Here is a 23,246-nt window from a genome sequence, read left to right as displayed (position 1 = left end):
ACTTGTTTTATAAATGTATATAATCTTGAGAATTTAAATCTGTAGCAACGCAAACTAACTCGGTATGCCAAATATTACTGTAAGGTGTGATAGTTGTACTTAAAACCATTGTCAATAAAGGTTTACCTAATAATACAATATTTTTCAACAAATAAATATATCTGCATAAAATTATAATGACTTAACTTTTAATCTTTTAAAAACAAAATAATTTTTTTCCCCCACCAAATTTTGCACCAAAGTAACTTCTTATTCACAGAAATCAACAATTTTTATTTACCATTTTCCATTGGCCATAATAATGATAAGGATAATGATAATATTAATAATAATAGTGACAAAACTAGGATTTATATTTGAAAATATGTTAGTACCTGAAATATTGGATCAACATATTTTCCATTGCTTAAAAATCTATGTAGGTTTAGTAATTGCAATAACACCATTTCGTGTATTGACATATAATACTTTAAAATAAAAATGAAAAAGATAATTTTCAAAATATATAAAACTATAAAATTTTGTCTCTAGGCCCATTGCAAAAGAATGTCTGTGTTTTCTGTCGTTGTCCATGGTTGTAGATGCGTGTTTATTTCTTTCTCACTGCTGGAATGAATATTGAATGAAATACTAATAACATTTTGTTTGAAGTTTATAATGTTGAAAACAGTAAAGTGTTTTCAATTGTTTACACAATTTTTTTCTACTAATGCAGACCCTAATCCAAACAGTAGTGAAACAACCTTGAATACTTGTGCATTAATACTACCAAATATGGTTTATGTTCTTTTATTATGTGGTCCCGTTATAACTTCTAAAAAGGGTATTTATATCACACAAATGACATCACATAGTGAACGTTGATATGCGACAACCTTACGAGGTATGGTATGTCAAATATTCATAATAAAATTAAATGATGTTAGTTTTAAGTGTAAGAATTAGAAGTCAAATCAAATATGAATAATTGACTAATAGTCTTTCTCAAATACACGCACAGGCCTATTGAACATACACCACATAGGTATTCAGTATTCACATTAACAGTACATGAAACAAAAATGTTTTTCCATACACAAATTGTAATAATTACACAAAGACAACAATCACTATTCAGTTACACAAACAAATTGTACACCTTGATAGAAAATAGCATATTTTCATTTCACTAAAATATCTTTACTAACTATTCAAAATAAAAACATTAAAAATACTTATGGTTTTATTTAAGTCGAACATTACGTCCACAATATCACGTGTCATACAAAAAACAACACACACACACACTTTACAAATGCAAAAGCTGCAATAAAAAAATTCATTTCCCTTTACATCAATAGTAACATTATTTTTGTAGAATATATATATATCCTTAACACTATACACGACAGCAGTGATTCACAGTTAAGTTGCAATTCAGTGTATAAATATCCATGCTACATTATAAGTTATAACAATAAGTAATCTTCAGTCATTCAAATAAAATTAACGTGATTTACAATGCAAGTGAAACTGTCGTGACAGCAGTGAGCGCCAGAGTGTTAAGAAGCATAGTGTATCAGAATTAGTCATCTCCGCTGGTTATCTACAATGCATGACAGCATTTATTGTCTGTACAATTCATGTGGTAACAAAACTGCCATGCTGAAACTCTTTCTTGCTCAAACCTGAAACAATAAATGATCAAATATTATGTTCTTTCAAATGCACAATAAAGTAAAAAATAACAAGTTGTTGTAAAAAAAAAAAGGTTAAAATAAAAAAATAGTAAATACTGACTGAAATCTTTGTAAGTTACAATCTAGGACATCGACAAAATTACTAATCACATGCAGCACACATTAAAAAGTAGTGTATTTTATATAGACGAACACATCTAGGGCAGAAGAAAGAGAAGCTGAAATACCAACACCATATTATATTCAACAAATTTTAAGGTCACAACAATTTTTTTTTTTCACTGTTGAAAATTTGCTCTCTCATAACAGAGTCTGTAAAAGAATGACTATTGTTAGTTGTTTTGAAGTTGAAATCATTATTCAAAATAAATTAATTTAGAACCCACAATGATAACACAAGCAAAACTTTTTCTTATGGCCAACTTAAAATATTACATTAAATCATCCACTACAAATGTCACAACAAAGCCAAATTTTCAATAAAAATATACAATTAATTAGGGGTGAGCCGATCACCACATTTGCCGATCATGCCGATGCCAGAAATGTGGTACCGATCATGCCAATTTTTTTGACCGATTAGTGTTTTTTTATTTAAGTTGGTTGTAAAATATGCTCCAAATTACTTAAGTTAAATATTATTTCAGTTAAATAATTTTACTTGAACCTACTGATTACCTAATACCCTAAACAAATAGGTTACATATATTTATATGACAAACTTTTGATTTAGACACTGATTATTAGTTGTTCCCATAAACTAATCTGGAAATCTATTAATCCCTTTAACAAAATCTATAACACACTGTTGACCAACTAATCATCATCGTCACACCATTCGAAAATGAATGTTTGTTTACATTTTTCCGCTTTTTGGCGCGATTTAAAATGCTTTCTGCTTGATATTAAGACGCTGTTCCAACTATATGCCAGCGCCCCCGGCTGACGTGGTATGGCCACTCACGTAAGGCTGTTTCAAACACTGCCACCATTCGCCCAATCATATGCTTGCTTTTGTATTTATCGGGTGTCGCTGTTCCAAGCTGATGTCAGTGCCCCGAGCGGTGTGCGTAGGCTTTAAAACTCGCCTGTTTGTCCAAACATTATGCTGGAAAGGAAAATAAACGCTGTAGTTTTACAAATTTTTACAGTATATTTTTGAGTTTAACATTATAACGTGAGCGTGTGTAAGCTTTTGTTTACTTTAGTGCATTATGACTAATGTTCAGTGGCGGCCATGTTGCAGTGTTTGTTTACCAGTGACGAGACAAGTCTTTTACCCAGTATTTAAATTTTGCTTAAAAACACTGCAATTTCGCGTTTTTATACTAAATTTCGTGTAAAAATGCTGTGTTATGGCGATTTCGCGTAAAAACTGTAATTTACGGTGATTTCGCGTTTATCGTCGTTTAATCACAATCGCGAAAAGAACAGGCGCCTATGCATGACTTATTAAATGGTTTGGTGTGCTTTTGTTAACTCTTTTTTAACAAACGTACTTTTCATGAATATGTTTATTTTTTAAGAATAACTTTACTTAATTTTTTTCTGCAGAAAAGATTAAAACGCGTAAGTAACGTAAATGTTACTTACAAACGTCAAGCAACAGTTCTGAAGCCAAAAATATGTCTGCGCTTTTGTGTTACGTTGAGATTTTTTTTGTCTTCAGAAAGCGGTAATCGGCAAAAAGGATCGGCATGCACGAAGCCGATCATGCAAATGACAAAAATGACCAAAATCGGCCGATCTTAATAATCAATAATCGGCATCGGCTCACCCCTACAATTAATAATCATTACGAAAAAATTCAATACAAAATCTTTTGGTTTCTTTCCACAAGCTGGCTTCACCACACACATGAATTAGAATGGAAAATGAATGTCAAGATACTATGGGTGTGACGAGAATGGATAGCATTTACTACAAAAAATGCTATACTGATGGATGATGGTACACAAGGCTGGCTTCTTCCACCGGAGGAGCTGGCCGAGGTGTTCCGTGCGGTAAATGGCACAGTCGCCCTTGCCGTACGAAACACATGACAATTCAAAAGCATTAAAAAATTATATATTTAAAAAGAGAAAAAAAAAAACTTGGTTAACACGATCACATGCTGGAGGGTCTGCTCCTGACGGCCTTAGAAGGGCCATGGGGCCCAAAATTGAGCATCAACCTTAACACAAGTAAAATAGTTGTTAAGTTCTATGTTAAATCCTAGATGGTATATAAATTAAAACGGAGTGAGATCCTGGTTTTTTCTCTCAAAAACTGGGAACAATATTCCTCGATATGTCGGGCGGGAAATGACGTTTTCCCGATTTCTCTATTTTATCCTGGTAGTATTCATGCCCAAGTGAAAAACTTGTCGTTAAATTATTTTCAAAGGAAGTACTGCACTTTAACCTGATTTAATACATGCACACGATTGAGAAACTACAGTAGAACCTCGATGATACGTTCCCGTTTCATACATTTTCCCGTGTCATACGCCGATTAATTTTGGTCCCGCTGAAAGTTCTATATTTACAATGGTTTACTTTCCCGGAACATACACTTATAAAATCTTTAATTTCCCGTTTCATACGTTTTTACGAAGCGGAAAAGTCCTAAAATTCACAAATTTTTTTGTTATATTCCTCCTGATAAACTACGTTTTAATGCTTTTATTTTGAAAAACGTTCATTGTTTACCTTTGCAAACGTAAGAAAATAACTTTATCGCACCATAGATATGGATAGTATCGGGAAGACTGTGCACTTCGCTATTAGCATCTATGGCCAGCACCAAGCGAGACTAGTGGCGCGAATGATATTGAAAATGGTGCACGCGATTTACCAAGGCACGGATCTCATATTTTGTGCATTCATTAATCTTTGAACTGAATATACTTGTTTGTTATTGTTTTCTTACGATCGGATTGTTTTATATTTTACGTTTCTCAAGTTAAAATTTTATTGAAAATTGTTCTGTTGCATAAAGTTGTTTGTAAAATGAAACAAACCAGCAAAAATTTCTGTTTTTCTTTTTACAATAACCTAATTTTTTTATTTCTAATTTAGGCTTGGTGACTTTTCCCCTCTCCAAGAAAGGACTGCTTTACTTGATTATGGACTGTATTTTACATTTCTGGTAGTGTTATTATATGTATATATAATGATGAATTCATATCTTTCATTAATATGATGCAATTATTTACACATTATGTATTTAAGTTTAATCTGACATTGGGCTGGTATGCTAGATTGAAATTTTTTTTTATTATTGCCATTCCCTTTTCATACACTTTCCCGCATCATACACCATTTTTGTGCCCTCCATTGAAAAGTGTATGACAGGGGTTCTACTGTATTAACGGTGACGTAAAAAAAAATATTTACAGGGCACGATTGCAAACAAGCACTTTATTCAACTTTTTATAAATACACACCAGATAATCAAAGTTATTTCACTACTGTCACTAAACAGTAGCAAAACAAATCTCGTACACACATGACTAAGACAAATGTGTAGAGACCTGAAAAATTCGCTACCGCGATAATGCAAATAATAACGCGAATTTAAGCATTTTCACATGTAAAATGCGAATTTCTGCACTTTTAATTGAAAACGCCTATTTATCATGGTTTTGGCACATTTTAAAGAAATTTTTTTTAAATCTGCCTAAAAATTACGTATCAAAATAAAGATGTATTGTAATTAATTATACATACTTATATTTACAATGATTTTCCGTAAGTTCATTACTTTTCTAGATACTACAGTTATTTTGATTTCTTAGTTTAGTCGCCGTCTTCCTTTTCTCAACGGTTGTTCACTTGTTGCACTATAAAAATAAAATTTGTCACGGGCTTGAAATATATTTATACATAATTATATAATTATAAAAATGCAATGTTCAATTTATTTCGTAAATTGTTCTCATATTCTTATAACATCGATTAAATTTACTTTAATATTTTTAACGGTGCCTTTACGTTTGGGTTGAAAATAAATCGGCTGGCTAAGAATGTTTGAGATTTCATGTTGGTCACTCTGTTTTGTTCGTTATTTTCATATAAACAAGTTTCTTCTGACAAAAACTTTAATACGTAAATTACGTTGTAGTATAATACGAACGACAATATTTATTGTTAAATAATTACTGAAATTAATTTTTGCCTAAGCCTCCCGTAAATGCGTGTATACGGGCGGAAGAATTCAAACATTAAGGTTTCTACGCTTCTGACCCAAAAACGTTAATGTGCAGACAATACAGCTGCACAGTTACATATTAAAAAAGAGACAAGAACAGCAGAAGTTAGTAGGGTCGTTACCACAACGCCAAAATACCATAATGCCGAATGTCAAAATTGACCACAACGCCGACAGCTAGAAAACTGCTGTGTACCACAACGCCGAAATAACAACTGAATGAATTTGTTTTTTTTTTTCTTTCTTAAATGTACCTAACGCCGAAATACCACAATCAAACCTAACCTAACCTAGCGTAATATAACCTAACTTAAAGCCTAACCTAGCCTAGCCTAGCCTAACCTAGTCTAACTTAACCTTGTCTAACCTAACCTTTGTAGCAGTCCTGCAATGACATTTTTCGGCATTAGTGTATTTCTGCGTTGTGGTACACAGCAGTTTTCTAGTTGTCTGCATTGCGGTCAATTTGGCATTTCAGCGTTGTGGTGCGTTCCCAAGTTAATTTTTGTAAACAATAATTCGTAATTTTGTAAAAAAAAATCAGTATCAGTTTTAAAGTAAAGAAAATAATACCTATTATGAAAAAAAAAAAAAATAACACCTATTTTTGAGAAAAATAACATCTACTTTTTCAGGCCTCTACAAATGTGATACCTACCAAAAAATTTATTGTTCATATTTATATCATGATACTGCTTTTTTTTAATTAACTAAAACTATTCGACAGCATTTAACTAAATCTCTCCCGAGGGCAATGATGAGAGCCCTGGGCTGTTTGGAAGAAACACCAGTCGAAAAAAGGTTGACTGATATTTTGCGATGTCTGTTCCTGGGCTTGTTCCATCGCCCGGCCATCACCTACGAAGCGGTACGGCTTGTTGTTTCTCTCACCTGGAGAAGCACAGCAGGGCGCCCTAGTCTGCCTTCCTGGCACGCCTCTTCCTCACGCTGGGGCTGCCCTCTCCCTCGGGCTCCGGCTCCGCGTCCGAGCCACTGCGGGACGCCGGCTCCCCCTCGTCCACCAAGTCCTCTTGACTCACCTCCTCCTCTTCCTCCGCCTCGTCTCCCGCCCCCGCCCTCTGCAAACACACCATTTACACATTCACCCTTCACCTAGCTCAATGGGTTATCACGTCAGCAGCCTAAAAACACTACTAATCACAAACTTTAAACAAACATGTACCGTATCCATCGAGTTACACTTACTTGGAAATCAAACCCAATCGAAAGGTTTTTCATCCAGAAACATTGCGACACACAAATTTAGGAAATTAAGAGTGGTTTTGAGAGCACTCTCTTAGCACAGTATCTAACGTGTCAAGAAGACACTTAACATCCCAAGCATGAGTTTTTATTGACAAATTTTCCTTTTTATTTGACTGTTAAAGTTGAAAGCGGTATTCCTGACATCTGCCTTTCTTCAACAACTAAGTACCGTATTTACTCGCGTAAAGGCCCCCCTTTTTTCCCCAAATTTTCGACTCCAAAAAAGGGGAGGGGGCCTATACGCGAATTTGGAGGAAAAAATAGATTTTTCTTTTCAAGTTGTGCGTCTTTGTTCGAATGAGGAAGGCGGGGGAGGCAGCGACGCGGCAGGAGGGAGAGAGAGGCAACAATTCCGCAAGGGGGAGAGGCAGCGCTTGGACAGGGGGGGGGGGGGGAGAGGCAGAGGCAGCGCTCTGACAGGAGGGGAGAGAGGCAGAGGCGTGGCTTAACCTCCCTCCTGCCAGCTAGCCAGCCAACCAGACAAAGGAGTGTTAGAATCCTTAACCCACTTCCCTTCCTCCTTCACTTCCCCTCTTCTTCTCCGACAACACTCCACATCAACACAGCGGCAGCGCGCGAGTCCAGCTTTCTTTATCTTTATGTCGTTTGAGATAGGACTAACTGCTTACGTCTGTCACGCCTCACGACGGTCCTACTGAGAACGGACAAACTATAATACCAGTCTCTGTATCACTGCCGCTTACAAAATCACCTCCCGCCGCTCACAATACGCTTGTTGTTCGATGCATGCCAAGCTGCCCTGGCCACAGATAAACCCAGAAAAACAGGTTTTTAAATTTTTTCTCAAAAATGTTTACAAAATGTTTATACGCGGGCGGGGCCTTTACGCGAGTAAATACGGTACTTTATTCACGTCAAACCTATTATATGGAGGAATTTCACTGTTAATGAAAATTTTTTCATCGAATATAGCTGTCATAAGTTCTGCACAAGCCCATATTGTGTGCAAACATGTTAAAAAATAACAACCAGGGGATCAATTAAGTTTTGTTTATTTGGGCTTTGCACATCAATATTTTCACTACAGATGGTAACACATGTTACATATCAGAGATATTGGAAATAGTAACAGCGACGACGATTTGAACTGGGATACAGCAGAATGCACATCCAGTACCATCTTACTACTGCGTCACACTGCTACATAACTAAGTGATTTATTGGTAGAGACCCCAAAAAACTGTAAATATAACTGACCAAAAGCGGTGGCAAAATAAGGCAAAACCTTTGTAAAAAAATTTGCACTAAAACATAAAAGCGGTAAAAAAAATTTATGTAAATGATTAGCGTTACTTCTAAAATTTAGTATAAAATATTTTATCCTTGTAGATTTTACCTTTCAAAAACTTTTTTTCTATACACTATGAATTGATTCAAATATTTTGTAGTTATGAAGAAAATGCTTCTTTACCAGAAATTTCACAAGTCTATCGCGTCTCTGGCAGTCAAGCCTGCAGTTGCAGGATTCGCACATTAGAAGTTTATCACTAACATAAAATCCTTCACTGAAAATTTTTTCTGAGTGGTCACTTGCAGAGAAACCTTCATTTTAGGCATTACCAAAAAATGTTAATCACTTAGGAATAATTCTACCTCTAATTGTGCTAAAACATACCATGCTGGAAAGATAAATAAATAAGTAAATAATAATAAAAAAAGAAATAGATGGAAATGCATACAGAAGACCAACATATGCATGAGTAAAATAAATACAGGACATGAAACATGTAGGTATTTATTCTTTACAATATTTATATTAGACAGTAAATTTTATTTTCGTAACCATCCTTTTTTATACAAACTGTAAGAAATGCACTTTCATGTGTGATTATATTAATGGTTATAAACAAAAACTCAGAAAAAATGTTTTGGAACAACGTTGGTTGTTTGTTATGTTTATTGAAAGCAAACTATGGGCAATACAAGATAAATATTATGAAACCACAATTTTACAGTATACTATTCTGAATATTGAGGTCAATTACAATTTTTTTTTTTTTAATTTTTTACGAATTATCATACAATAAAATAAAATACTATGACTGCTATATACTGCAAGGATTATTTATTTATGCTGAAGATAGTCAATAACCATTACAAAATGGAATATATAATATTTATTAGAATAGGCAAGATTCAGTGATATAAAGTGGATTTTACCTAATTTTATTTTATTTTGTGTTTTCAAGCGGTGTTCGAAGCTGTTTCATTTTGTCGCTCATTAACACATAATCGTGTTTGTAATAATAAAAAAAATCTTAACTTTTGGAGCCATAACTTCGGTTGTGCAATTTGGTTGAAAAAGTAATTCGTGGACATTCATTAATTACATAAGAATGATTTTGGACATTTTCGACCCCAATGCAAGGATACCTAGTTTCCCTAAAAGTATTAAATAGTTAAATGATGTTAGAAAAGGTTCAGTTACACAAAAAATATTATTTTCACACAATTAAAAATTTTTACTTTTTAAAAAATAATTATTTAGTCTTTGGAAAACAGGTATTAAAATTAAAGGTAAGATTTAAACAATATTAAACCAGTCAAAAAACTACAAAAAAGGAATACATACTTTGCGTAACATAATGAACGACTAGATTTAAAACAATGCTGTGATTGTTCGATGCATCCTGGTGCTTCTTGGGGTATTGATGCTTGAACTATTGCATTACCCAAAAATTTTCCGTGGTAGTAAATTTTGACTCTTAGTAAAATATTGTGTAAAAATTGCTCTACCCCCACCTCCCCTCCACCTTAGGAAAGGTCACATAAAGATTTTTTTAAACCTCCTTTTTCTCTGCGCCCTTACGTTCTTTATGAATGGCCCCCTAATGTTTTTCTCCTGCCTTTAAATAGAAATATCACATTTAAACCAATAAAAAAATCTTTGCTGTAATGACCAACAAATACCAATTTTGATCAATATTTGTAAGATTTAAGTATGTGCAGGGCAGTAGCCAGGGGGGGTGGCGGGTCAGGGGTTCAACCCCCCCCCCCCCGCAGCACCAAATCTTTAATTAAATTCTTATTCATCACTCAAACAAATTTCATATTAAAATTAATAAAATTTTTACCATTACAATATTTAAATTTAAGCACCGAAAACTGCTAAAATAGCACTATTTTACACCCTAAATCCAAATTTTCCCAGGGGAGGGCCCCTGGACCCCCCGCTTTAATACGGGGGAGGGTATGCTTCTTAACACCCCCCCTACACAAATCCTGGCTACGCCACTGAGTACGTGTGTATTGAAATAAACTTACATTTTTTGCCACAGTGGAAACACATGCAGAAAATTAAGAATTAGAATCAATTTTCAAGTAATGACAAAAACAACAAGATAAAACTAGAAAACGAAACGGGGATCTGTTTCAAATAAACACACAATCATGAAGCACAAGTTGTTTACCTGCTTGCTGTCCAGCAGGTCTCGCTTCATCACACCACCCTTGCCAGCAATCCGTGGTTCCATCGGTTTGGGAGGATATATCAAGTCTATGATGCACACCAACATCTGAAACATTGAAAATACACTCACCTAACTCCAGGGTATCTACAATTACCTGGTGAACCACTTTCGGCACTTTACTTACAGGTCATTTACAAAGGAATGTGTGCGCAGAAAGACTTCAGATAGATAATCCTTTCCTGTTGCAAACATCACCATTAACTTTTCAAACACCATTAGTCAATTTTTTATAAATGGGCTTCTCTCTTACATTAAACATAGACAAACTTTCCTTTGTATACTTTCTAAAAGAAATGTTGCAAAGTTTGTCATGTAAGATTTCCAGAATATTACATAGACAACTTTAAGCATTAATTATTTTTTTCAATCCCTGAAAAAATGGTACTTTTGGAATTATGTTGCTTCCTCAAATGACAGATTCATTTATATTAGGTACATATATAGAACAGTGACTAACTCAATTTTGATCATTGCGCAGCTTCACTAAACTTCAAAAGGAAACAAGACAAATATTTGTTATTCCAAAGTGTAAGTATTTAAAATCAAATAAAATTGATTTGCCGTGAGCCCATGACCAATGGGCTGAGATCATAATTTCTCACAATTACTCAACCATAGCTTGAAACTTTTAAAGAACACATCCAGAAATAAGTATTAACATTTTGATATTGGCCTAGTAGAAAAGTAAAAAATAAATATACATAATTTACTAAGTCATACTGAAAATATATAGCTACTTTGCAGTTTCTGATCAAGGAAAAGAATTCCAAGAAAGAGATCTAACCTTAAAACTCTTAAAAAGTTAAATATAAATTTGAAAATTAAAAGGTCAATATTTACTACAAACATTTTAAAAAAAAAAGTTTAAAATAACAATTACACTTGTGAAAGAATGAGATGAAATGAAATGGGGGAAAAAAAAAAAAACCTATAACCTAGATGAGAAAACCATAATTTTTTACTACTGCTTTTGTTTTTTCTCAGTACTTTCACAATACATTAACTGAACCGGTCCAGCGAAAATCAGTAATTGTAATTATGTTTTAACAATAATAATATTAAATTCAAAAAACTTTCTTTAGACTTCCCCTGAATAAAATAGTGCCTGTCAGTAAAATTTATTATTTGCTGAAATATGCATCCAAGATAATTTTCATGAAGTTCCTGTCAAACACACTACCTGTCGATGAACCAAAATTTCAAGGCACAGACTTGACCTTAAAATAATTTACCAATCGACCAAGATTATTCTAGACTCTTAAAATTCAATTTATTAAACATTTAACTATTAATTTAAAGTAATTTTTTTTTATAATTCCACTAAGATCTCATTAACAATATTCATTAAGTTTACAACATGTTACCAATGGCTTACATCCATTCTAAGAGAAGTTTTGAACAAAGGGTTTTCTTTATTGCTGCCCCAACAAATTTCCTCAAGCAAAGGAAAACAAACCTAGAGTTAGCCGATGATCTTTACACCTATAACCACTTTTCCTTCAAATTTATTTTTAAGTACAAAACAAAGTAACCTATGTGGTCACCACTGTGAATGGAATATGTAATTAACACTATCAAACTACTTTTTTTTTTTTATCAGTTTGATGCGTACAGAAAACAATGGCTAGCAAAAACATTGAAACAGTTTACTTTAAAAGGCAGCCAAAAACAAAATACAATTATATCGAAGGCTAATGCATTCACAGTTTCCAGTTGTATAATTCAAGATAAATTCAGCAGTATTTGTAGAATTTTTGAAGTACAGTATTTTGAATCTGAATTGACTCAGCTTGGTATTCATGCAATGTAACATTTTCTGGATACTATGCTTTATTTCACTTGAGTTCAATGTCTTATCACTTTGCCATCTCACTCTAACTCAAAAACTTTATCAATGTTTGAAATATGTATCTTATACACACAAAAAACACACACACAAAAACCACACACAAACAGAAAAAGGCTTTGTACATGAAGAAGCTAACTTACCAGACCAAACAGGGCTCCAATGAAGATGGTAGCAATGGCAAAGATAAGATACGAGCCCCAAGTCGGCAAGCCATACTCCTCCATCAGCTTATTGTGCACCATCTGTTAATAAGTAATACACAAACACATGCATTAACATTTCATAGCACAACCACAAGCATAAATATTCTGTGTTTCTCTGATTTAAAGACTATATTTAAATACACATATATGTAATGTAAGTTTTGGGTAAACCTTAGTATTAAAACATTAGTAAAACTTTTCCTGTGATGTTCTGAGTAATGCAAGAGTAAATATAACATGTTAAATATTTAAAAACATATATTTTTTTTGTTTTGTTTATTCACAACATAAAGCCACTAAACAAAGACACTTTCTGCTGGCCCTTTAGAGATGAAGAGAATGTGTTGATCTCCCAGCAAATGATCGCAAGAAAATTTTCAATCCAGTGAAGGATGAGATGAGATTTGATGAATTAAAGAACTGGGACTTTTAAAGTCTTGCTGACAATGGAGGTGTGCAGAGACGAACATGTCGCACCGACGGGACTGCACCTACCCGCAGTACTTGCGACAACTTGAAGAAGTAGGAGACGATGGACATCTGGATGGATGCCGGTGACTGCCAGGATGGCACAGGATCCACATTCTTCCACTTGTCCTCTTCTATGAAGGAGATGAAGGCATCCTTGTCCCTGGCCCCACGGTACTGACGAAACTCTCCATTCAGCACGCTGTCACGAAAAACTCATACAGAATCGTCTGTGTGTGGGTTGCTAATGATCGAAAATAAAACTCTTATTTGTAGGAAAAACAAGTGGTTAAGCTATTTCCACAACTAAGGCTTTGTTTATCTTTAATAAAATTCCAAACAAACCAACAGCAAGAAATATTTTTCACAGTATCTTTCCTGTTCCAAAGACCACAATTACAGTCGAATACTAGTTTATTCCAAAAAAAATATGTGGAAAGGTAGAAAATTACTATCACACTGGCTGAGGACATGCCACAGAAAGAGAAGTTATGCCTGACCAACCTAATAATTAAGTTAACAGTCCAACAGTCTTGGGGTTCAAAACTGTATCACAATCTTAAAGGTATTTTTAAAGAGATTTCAACATCTGAGTAATGGCAAAGACTCTTAATATTTTTATAACGTAATAAATAGTTCACTGCTTGGCATTTAAATAAAATACCAGGGAGGTTCTAATTTTTTAAATTAATACAGATGGTGCTTTAACTCAAAAAAGTACTTGTCATGATGGTAATTAATTATATAAGTGAGGAGCACACCTGAAAAAATAAAATAAATAAATAAATATATATATATATTTTTTTAAATTATTTTGTAAAACTGCAAAGCTAGAAAATTTCCATGACTTTTTCCAGAATCAAGTAAATTCCCTGGCTATCTAGAATGTGACCACCCTATGATATTAGCTTATTTCATTACCTGAGAGCATGTTCATTAATGAATATTATTTCTGCCATGTTGAATATTTGAAACAAGCAGTTCACATGTTGTGAGCAGTTATAAAAGTTGCAAAAGTTATTTAATGTTACTGCATATTTTGTAGTACTTGTGATTACATTAAAATATTTTCAAGGTTAGATTTTTGATATGTTGCTAAAGCCTTGCAAAAAAGAGGACATTTTTTGGTTACATAAGCTACATTAATAAAACATACTTAATATGAAATACTTATTATACCTGACCTAACTTAACCAAATGTTAGGAAGTAAAACATTGGATCCTCATTGTTTTTCATATTCAGATGTGCCTCTCCTGCATATTTAAAGGTCATGGCTATAGATACAATTTTATAATATAAGGTATCCACAAACCATCTGTAATAAAATTTCCTCAGCTTTTCCCTGACAAAAATTTCAAATTAGCCCTTTTTATATAATTTAATTTTTTTGAATTTTTTTGAAAGAAAGCCATAGAATATATATTATGCCACCACCCCCATATCTGGCATAGCTCTCATTCCACTTTCTTTATTTTTATATTTAACAGCACCTTGTACATACCATTTGATAGTGTGAATGACTACACACTAAAACCCAATCTAAAAAAAATATTTATTCTCAGTCTGGGCTATGGCCAACTGGAGCATGCATGACATTATATCCTCAAATTACAATCAGTGGAGAATTTCCATGTATTTTCCAAAATAAAGCGAATTCCTGACTTTCTAGTACGTGGCACAGCCTGTGACGAACTCAATCGGACATAAATTACGTTTACTTTGCTTCACAAAAACTTCATCAGTGTGTCTAGAAAATAATACCCATTGAGTCGATTCCAGAGCTTTTTTTTTTTTTAATAGTCTTCAGGGACATGACCTACTGGAATATGGTGGGCAGTGCGGTGACCACGAAGCGACCACTCAGGCCCGGGGAGGTGGTCACGTCCACCTGGCCTATCCTGATGTCCAGGTCCTCGCTCCACGAGGCGAAGTCCTCCCACACGGGCTGCAGCGCCTTGCAGGCGGGGCACCACGGGGCATAGCTGCGCACGTCGCACCAGTCACCCTCTCGACACTGCCCTCGCATCGTGCAGTACGTGACACTTATCATTCATTCATCTGAATGTTACATCAAGGAAATTATCTACCACATGATGCTGAATAAAGAATATTTAAAACCCAAGTAGTAATTTAAATAGTGACCATCTATTATGAATCATGTGAGTCTTTCCTAACAAATATGACCTCAATAGTGTTACTTTACCAGTTTATAAAGCACTTTCTATTAAATAGTTGGTACAACAGCAACTATAGTTATTTTGGTAAATATGTAGTGTACGGATTATCGTCAAAAATTTTTTTAAAAATCTGAAATGACTTATTATATGCTCTTTTACATCCTAGGCCTATTTTCATTACAGCCTACAGAGATAAGAAATTCCAAATACTTTAGGAGATATCGAATTTTTTTAATTTTCATATTTGAGCGATATTTGTTAAAAAAAATTTAAAATTCCGAAAATACTTTTATACTGTGCTCTTTAACTACCTATTTTCATTAAACCCGGCGGAGATAAGAAATTCCAAATACTTTAGGGGATATCCAATTTTTTAATTTTCATTCTGTGCACTCATGCTGCATTGACCATTATTGCTTGTTTACGAGTATGATTTTTTTTTTTTCGCGACGTAGGTGAACGACTACATCATTTTCTACTAATGGCAAAGGAATTGTACCAGCCTCTAACTTAGGTGAGTTTTTAACGTTTCAAATTTTAATGTTTTATTTGTTGCGCAAGTAATAAGTAAAAAGAAAATTACATGAGTTCCTACTGTTCATCCTTTGTCCCAGTTTTTTAGGTCAGGTCAGCTACATTATAAATACTTTAAAACAAAAGAACCATTAAAATTAATTTTATTATTTTTAATGTCTGTTTAGTTTCAAAGTATTTATAATGTAGCTGACCTGACCTAATCTACCTTTGTCCCGTTTTGTTAGGTCAGGTCAGTTACATTATAAATACTTAAAACTATACAACAAGTAAAATTAATTGATATTATTTTTAATTTCCGTTTATTTTGAAGTATTTATAATGTAACTAACCTTACCTAATGGAAAATTTCTGTTATTTAGGCATTGACGCACACACAGCCAAATATAAAATTGTGACGGTCGAATGATTACATAGGTCTTGTATTGCAAAATAAGAACGGCGATATCTCCAAAAGTAATAAGAATTTCTTATCTCCGCAGGCTGTAATGAAAAGAGGATGTAAAAGAGCATATAATGAAAGTTATTTCAGATTTTTAAAAAATTTTTGACGATAATCCGTACACTACATATTTACCGTTATTTTCATTTTTTATAAATGTTCTTAAATTCCTCACTCTTTGTGTACTTCTCAGAGTTTTCCATTAACACAACCAATAATGGTAAGCACAGTACACATGTCTTAATATAGAGTCCTGTCTGTAATGGAAGTATACTTTCAAAATTGTGGTAGGTTTGGTAATTAAGTGTGATATCGTAGAGGTAAAAAAATAATCTGTCTATTAATGTTATAGCATCATGCAAGAACCATCCAAAAGATATTGATGAAGTAAAATTAGAACACTTTTTATTCTGTTAAGTTACAAAGTCAGTGAACATGCCATTTGTCTCTTTCGTTGAAGAAGATGAAGGATAGTTAGAACTGGTAAGTAATAACCCAAGTAATATAAAGAAATATTTTCTATATATTTTTTCATATTGTAATATTTGGTTTTTTATTTTTGTGTAAAATTGAGAAGTACTAACTATATTTTCTTTGATTACTAGTTTAGTAAACAATTGTATGATTCTAGTTGAACATTCTCAGGTGGTAAAAACTTCTCATCCTAGGTTTTAACATTTCATCAGTTTAAGATGGTCAATGACATGAGGCAAAATTTTTTTAAATGTAGAATTTGCTATAGTTAGTATTAAAACAATTTAAAAAATTTGTGTGATCTTGCACATTTAATTTCACAAAATTTATAGTGCACTAAATCTTTTTTTCAACAAAACTAATGTGTGTGTGTGTCGTATAAAGTTTCATAGAGGCTCCAGAAAAGGTGAAATTTTTGTGTTTCAGGGTTATTTAGGTGTTTTACTTAACCATTGATTGTGAGCTATGTACAAGGGCAAGGTATTTCCATGTATAATAAATCATAAATTAAATGGAAGATGGTGTCACCTACATTAAAAATTTGGTAAAAATGTTGAATTCTCAAAATAGTGATATTTTTTTACTCCCTTGAATTATAACAAACTAGGTAGTTGTAAAGGTCTTTGAAATCAAGGAAAATTGTCGAGTTACCTGTATTAATACTAATACTAATACTGATAGAAAATTATTAAAAAATCTACTATACATATAATTATAACACTAAAGAATTTTCATACTTAATTTTTTTTTATTGATTTCACTGTACAATATCTCTGAACTTCATTGCCCTCAACACTATTAACTTGCTTAGAAAACAGTGGAATTGAAATGTAGCCTTTTGGAAAGACAAAGGGGAAAAAAAAGGGGAGGGGTTATCAAGCAACAAAATACAATTTTCTCTCTCTCTCTCTCTCTCCCCCCCCCCCCCCAGATAAGACACACTAAGAATTACATATTTAGACAAAATCATTGGTTATAAATAATCAGAGTAAGGTTTAGTTGTCTTTCACAAGACCTAGATTATGTTACCACAATACCAAAAACGTGTCCAAACTTGTAAACAGAGATATAAAAAACACACACTCTCTCTCTCACACACATTCTATCTACACACTCACTCACATGTACTCCCAGTCACACTCTCTATCACTCACACTTACTCACTCACTCATACTTACTCACTTACACATACTCACTCACTGACACTTACTCATTCACTCACACTTACTCTCGCTCTCACTTGCTTACTTTTGATGTGAGCTACCTCACTGACAAAAATCAAGGAAGAGATGGAAAAAGGAGTGAGCAACTACGTTCACTTGCTGCACACTTTCACCCACTTTTTGCAGCCATATTGGTATTGCAAACAGTCAAATATATAGGATAAAAAGGTGTCAAATGTAAGTTGTAAGTACAATTTAAGTAGAGCCCCCATTATTTTGCTGATTCGTCTGATAAAAAAGTAGCAGACGCAAATAAACATAAGTATGTAACTATTCAATAACATATAACCAAGTTTATCCCTTGATCCTCATGGCATGATCCAGTTTACAGTTATCAAGTGGTACATGATGCGTGCTGTTTTAATTTATTACGCCGAATAATCCTGGACATAAAAAAACTTGAAAATCACAATACAAACTAATTATGCCACGTCTTGTAGGAAATTTTTCTTTCGTATATATTTTACAACCATAATTCATTGTTTTATCACAAGTTTTTGTTATGAACAGGATCTTTTAAACTTAAGCATCATGTACCACAGGATCAATGTATAGAATATCATGCCATTATGATTTACGGGATGAACTTGAAAGTGTTGACATTGTCCAGGGCTTCGCTCCCTCAAAGCCAGATATGCCATCACTCCTTACCCCCTTTTATCCCCACTGCAAATTAAACCTCCCGCTAATCAGTGCATGTCTATGTGCGTGTTGGGCCGCTCCACATGAGGTGCGCTTTAGTCAGTGCCATGCACCTATGATTACTTAATTCTATTAATTGTCTTTTTTAAATTATTTCAATTTCCCCCCCCCCCCCCACACCAAAGTGTATGTGTGTTTTCAGGTATTCCATAAGGACGGAGCCGCGTCGTGGGCAATACCACTTACAGAACGCATCCTCACGCGAAAAGTTTACATTTGAACTTAACAAATGCATGAAATTAAAAGTAGCATTAATACATAATTAATTGTAAATTATTAGTAAGCACTTCAAAGGACCACTGCCTAGTTTCTCTCGACCGCCACCCGGAGCAGGAAGCAACTCATCACTTCAAGGGCTTCACTGCTTGCATTACTGATCTCTTAATCTCTTAACGTACTCCACCCATAAGTTATTTCTAAGCCTTTTCCGATACTGAGGCCTACTCTGGAAGGAATGGGGGTACTTCTTGTTTTACATAATAATTTAAGTTCTTTTAAGAACGTTTAAAATCAATCACCGAGACTTAATTTCTAGACGGTCATGTGGTGCCCTGGTTTGCACATAATCCGGGGGAATCGTCGTTAGCATGTTTTTACATTTTTATGTTCAGTGTTTGTAATATTTTATCCCTCGAGTAACAACCTACAAATAAAATCTTTACCAGAGGCCGCTTGTAGTTTGTTCTTCGTCCACGGGTGCTTCCTACCTGCACCAGGGCATGTGAGATATCTAAGAGCTCACTGATGACCATAATTCGGTAGTGTAGTAGTGTGCCCGCTGTTCAGAGTAGGCTCATAGGGTAGGTTTCATATCATAAAGAGGAATAGGCCTAACTCCCACACAGGCGACGTCATGACACAGGGACAGAAACGCAAGCCAGGTTGTCATGCCCTTCCACGCGGTGGCGCACAAGTTCACAACCTATTACGCACCTAATTGCATAAAATCCCCGCGACATCATCATGATACGGAACTTTTACCTAAACATCTGCTTCATGTTGACTGACCCACAAGCCAGTTGTAATAAAGAAGTGGTTATCCAATCACATACAACCCACCAAAGGATGTGATTTTGTTATTGAATGTGGAGTATTCTAAAAAGGATTGATTACATATAAGCAAATTGAGTCTAGCCTAGAGTGAAATCAATCCACAAAGTAACAATGACTCTACAAATAAGTACATGCGACAGACACTTTCCGAACGGTTTGAAACAAAATTTTGAAATAAAATTTATATTAACCTATTAAAAATTATTTAAAATGCTGTCATTTTTTAATACAATGTGAATAATTCATGCATTCCCTTTCATTTTTGTAAAATTGGTTTTGTATTAACAGTTTTTTGGACTTCTAAACCATACACAATTTCTGGTTTTAAAAAATCCAATGAGATGTTTTTAAATATGATAATGTAACATAATAATTAGGAAAAAATTTGTTGGATTTTTTTCCTTCGGATAAGCCGCTACTTCCGCTATTTACTAAAACCACTTGGCTTTAACCTGCTAATAGTAGTCAACTTCACAAAAAGGTTTAGAAAGAAAGATATGGACGCACAACAGCTACTTTAAACTTTTTTAAAATTCATACTTCAATATATACTAATTTAATTCTACTCCTCAAAATTTGACACTAAATAAAGTTTAACTATGAATTTGTTCGGCTTTAACAATCAAACATTCTGCTGAACACGCCCGTTCACATTATCCTTATTTCACTATAAGTACTTACAATTCTACCATCCATTCATTATTCAGCATTTCTTCCCAGTTATCCTCATCCAACTGTATTACGTTTTGCTTACACCAGCCACCAGCTATTACAACAATTAGTAAAATTAACGAAAACAGCTTTCTCGCCATACTCCCTGCCATTTTTCAAACTTTTTTTTTACCCGATTCTCATTTGTTTGTCTTTTTTCATGAGTATTATTAAAAACCTTCAAACTAAAACTCAGTTTTTAAAAATATTAAAAATATTTCAAAGAAAGTCATTTATATTAAATCTTATTCAAATATTTAAAAAAAACTATGATGTCAACTATTAATTTCATGATTCTTGCATCAACCCGTAACAGTAGCAAATTTTAACCACAAATTATATTCGCATGAAAATCTTACTAATACACAAATTTATGACACATTCTACCCCATAAACTTGAGAAAATTAAGCGTGACATGAATTGAATATACTACACACAAAATTAAATAACACATATAACTATAAACTACTCCATCTAGTTCCTTGATGAAACAGAGACCAAGTTGCCATGAAGTTGGGCACATCTTTTAAAAGTGTCTTTATAATCTAAAATCGTTAATTGAAATAATACAATATATATTGTCAATTTCATCAAAATGTTTCTCAGAGATTTTGTTCATTTAATTTCCGACAATTCAAATTTGTAGAAGACTTACTGCATCAAAAGACTTCAAATTCTGGGGTTGTAGGCTCATTCGTATTTAAGGTCAATTGTTAAACAAATGAGTGGTTATTTTCATACCAAATAAAAATAAAATTGTGCTTTGGAGCTTTTTTCAGAGTTTTAAGCACTTTTCACATCATCTAATAGGTAAAGTCCTTTAACAATGGTGGTGTCACTCAAATGTGTGATAACAGCCAATAAAAATGGCCTACCTGAAATGCTGCGACCTGGACCAATCAACAATCACACGTAGCATATTTGCTGGTTGCGGTCACACATAACTATTAGTAATTCTTGAGGATAATCCTATATTGCGCCGACACTTACAATGCTTAAGTGCCGACACACACATTTAACTGTAAAATTTGAGGTCGTACCGACCATGGCCGTTAAGCCCGTGCTCCGCACCGCCAGTACCGTATCCCGTTTTCGGAGCGCACCCCTAGCCCAGCCGAAATGTGTTAAGCGAGCGCCCTGGGTGTGACCTCAATTAACTGAATTAAACATCAGGACACGAAACCCCGGGGGCTCGACTACGGAAAACAATTCCCAAAAGAGGCATTAAGACAAAGTTAATTAATAACAAGCATTGAGCAAGTGCGTCTTAGAGGCGCCGAGCGTGCGCGGCACGCACAGAACAGAAAGCAAACCTCGTTACTAGCCACAGCGGCTACTGGCCTTGATTAATTGGCCTGTGATAGTGGTCTAGCAAAACTAAGGGAATTCAAACCCAAACAGTGCACGTTGAGACAATTTATAGTTAAATTTACAGTCGCCAACTTGGTGCCGCTTTTTAAATTAGTAAATCAATTAAAACAACTGTTAAGCCTTAGGCAACTATTTACCAGGTGAAAAGTTTTAATCAAGCACCTGGAGTATGTTTTTTACTCATCATATACAAATTAAGTTATTATATGTTTTTGGCGCCGATTCACAAAGGAGGTGAAAGTTGCTTCCCTTGCGAAGCGGCCATCTTTCGGCAGTCTCCAACCACTCCACGCCGGGAACAGATGTGTGTCCGTGGGCAGCATTCAAGTTAATTTCACTGATTCATTTTTATTCTGCACGATACATTCATAACTAAATCCTTTTATTAATTCACCGCTGCCCACGTCGACTCGGCGCGTATTTTGTGGAACCGGGCCTATCCCGACCGTCTTCATTGTGATACCGCGCTGCGTATCGGATCACGAAACTTACGGTACTGGCTGATTCCAGCGAGAGATTTTTATTTAAGGGCGCCGTGCATATGCCTGCCGGCTGCACTATCACGTAAGTGTTACTCCGAACTTAAGTGCCCGCTCATCGAGCCCCCCCCCCCTTTCACCCGTTAACTCTCGGCGCTGGCCGTCTCCAGCGAGCATTGACCCACGTCCCGCGAGACTGCCGCGGTAATCATTTCGGTGTCGCGTAGTGTTGTGTTTTTTTTTTGTTTTTTGATCGCTTTGTAAGTGTAACTGTGTAACTGCTAGACATCACCAAGTGTTGGTGAGAGTTTTTGTAGCGGGACTGAACCGCGGAGCGAACGTGTAGAGCATACCGTGTACCCACATGGACCCCCGGTGAAGCTCTTAAATTAAACGTAATTCCCACCAACTTGTGTTACAATCATTTCCGTAGTCTTCCGTTCTCCACACGACCGAGCGGCCTTCACAGCCAAGGTAAAACCATTCAGGTTAGATTTCAAGCCCTGTACCTGGCGGGGCATGCGGGGGCAGAGTACCCACGACCCGACATCAACGGCCTAGCAGCCCGCTAGCCTGGCGCCCCTCCGGACAACAACAGCATCGCGACGCCTGTAGCGCCTGTCAGGTACCTCCCGGGCCTTTCACAGAGGTCGGGTGACGTCGAACTAATTATGTACATAATTAAATTGTTTGAATATATATAATTTAAGTAATTAATTGTTTATTATTGCAATAAATATGTAAAAGAAAACAAATATATTAAAAATAAATTGGTTCTAGGTGGTATCGAACCCGAGCCATCAGATTGTCAGACTATGCTATTAATAATTATGCCATGCCACTCACTTAACAAAATAATAAAAATATTAGTTTTGAACTTTACTTTTTAATTGTTTTTTCTCTTTAATTAGGTTGTTAGGTAGGTATAAAA

General features: G+C 34.7%; 1 protein-coding gene across 1 annotated transcript; it reads right to left on the bottom strand.

Annotated features, from left to right (window-relative positions):
- Positions 1-1,209: 1,209 nt before the first annotated feature.
- On the bottom strand, positions 1,210-21,141 carry LOC134534930 (thioredoxin-related transmembrane protein 1). Its single transcript, XM_063373654.1, has 7 exons — positions 20,435-21,141; positions 14,969-15,130; positions 13,175-13,349; positions 12,617-12,718; positions 10,568-10,672; positions 6,762-6,949; positions 1,210-1,667 (listed from the first exon to the last, which is right to left on the bottom strand). The coding sequence occupies exons 1-6, from the start codon at positions 20,575-20,577 to the stop codon at positions 6,785-6,787; spliced, it is 852 nt and encodes a 283-aa protein (XP_063229724.1). The 5' UTR covers positions 20,578-21,141; the 3' UTR covers positions 1,210-1,667; positions 6,762-6,784.
- Between the last annotated feature and the right edge of the window lie 2,105 nt (positions 21,142-23,246).

Source organism: Bacillus rossius, chromosome 8 (genome assembly GCF_032445375.1).
Source record: "Bacillus rossius redtenbacheri isolate Brsri chromosome 8, Brsri_v3, whole genome shotgun sequence".
Classification (NCBI taxonomy): Eukaryota; Metazoa; Arthropoda; class Insecta; order Phasmatodea; family Bacillidae; genus Bacillus; species Bacillus rossius.
Note: the sequence above shows the minus strand (reverse complement) of the source record. Positions and strands in the feature narration are given on the sequence as shown.

Coding starts and splice junctions, on each gene's coding strand:
- LOC134534930 (XM_063373654.1), bottom strand. CDS start 20,577: ATGGCAGGGAGTATGGCGAGAAAGCTGTTTTCGTTAATTTTACTAATT. Junction 15,131..20,434: donor AATGAATGGATGGTAGAATT/GTAAGTACTTAT, acceptor CGACGTGCGCAG/CTATGCCCCGTGGTGCCCCG. Junction 10,673..12,616: donor TTGGAGCCCTGTTTGGTCTG/GTAAGTTAGCTT, acceptor TCAATGTTTCAG/ATGTTGGTGTGCATCATAGA.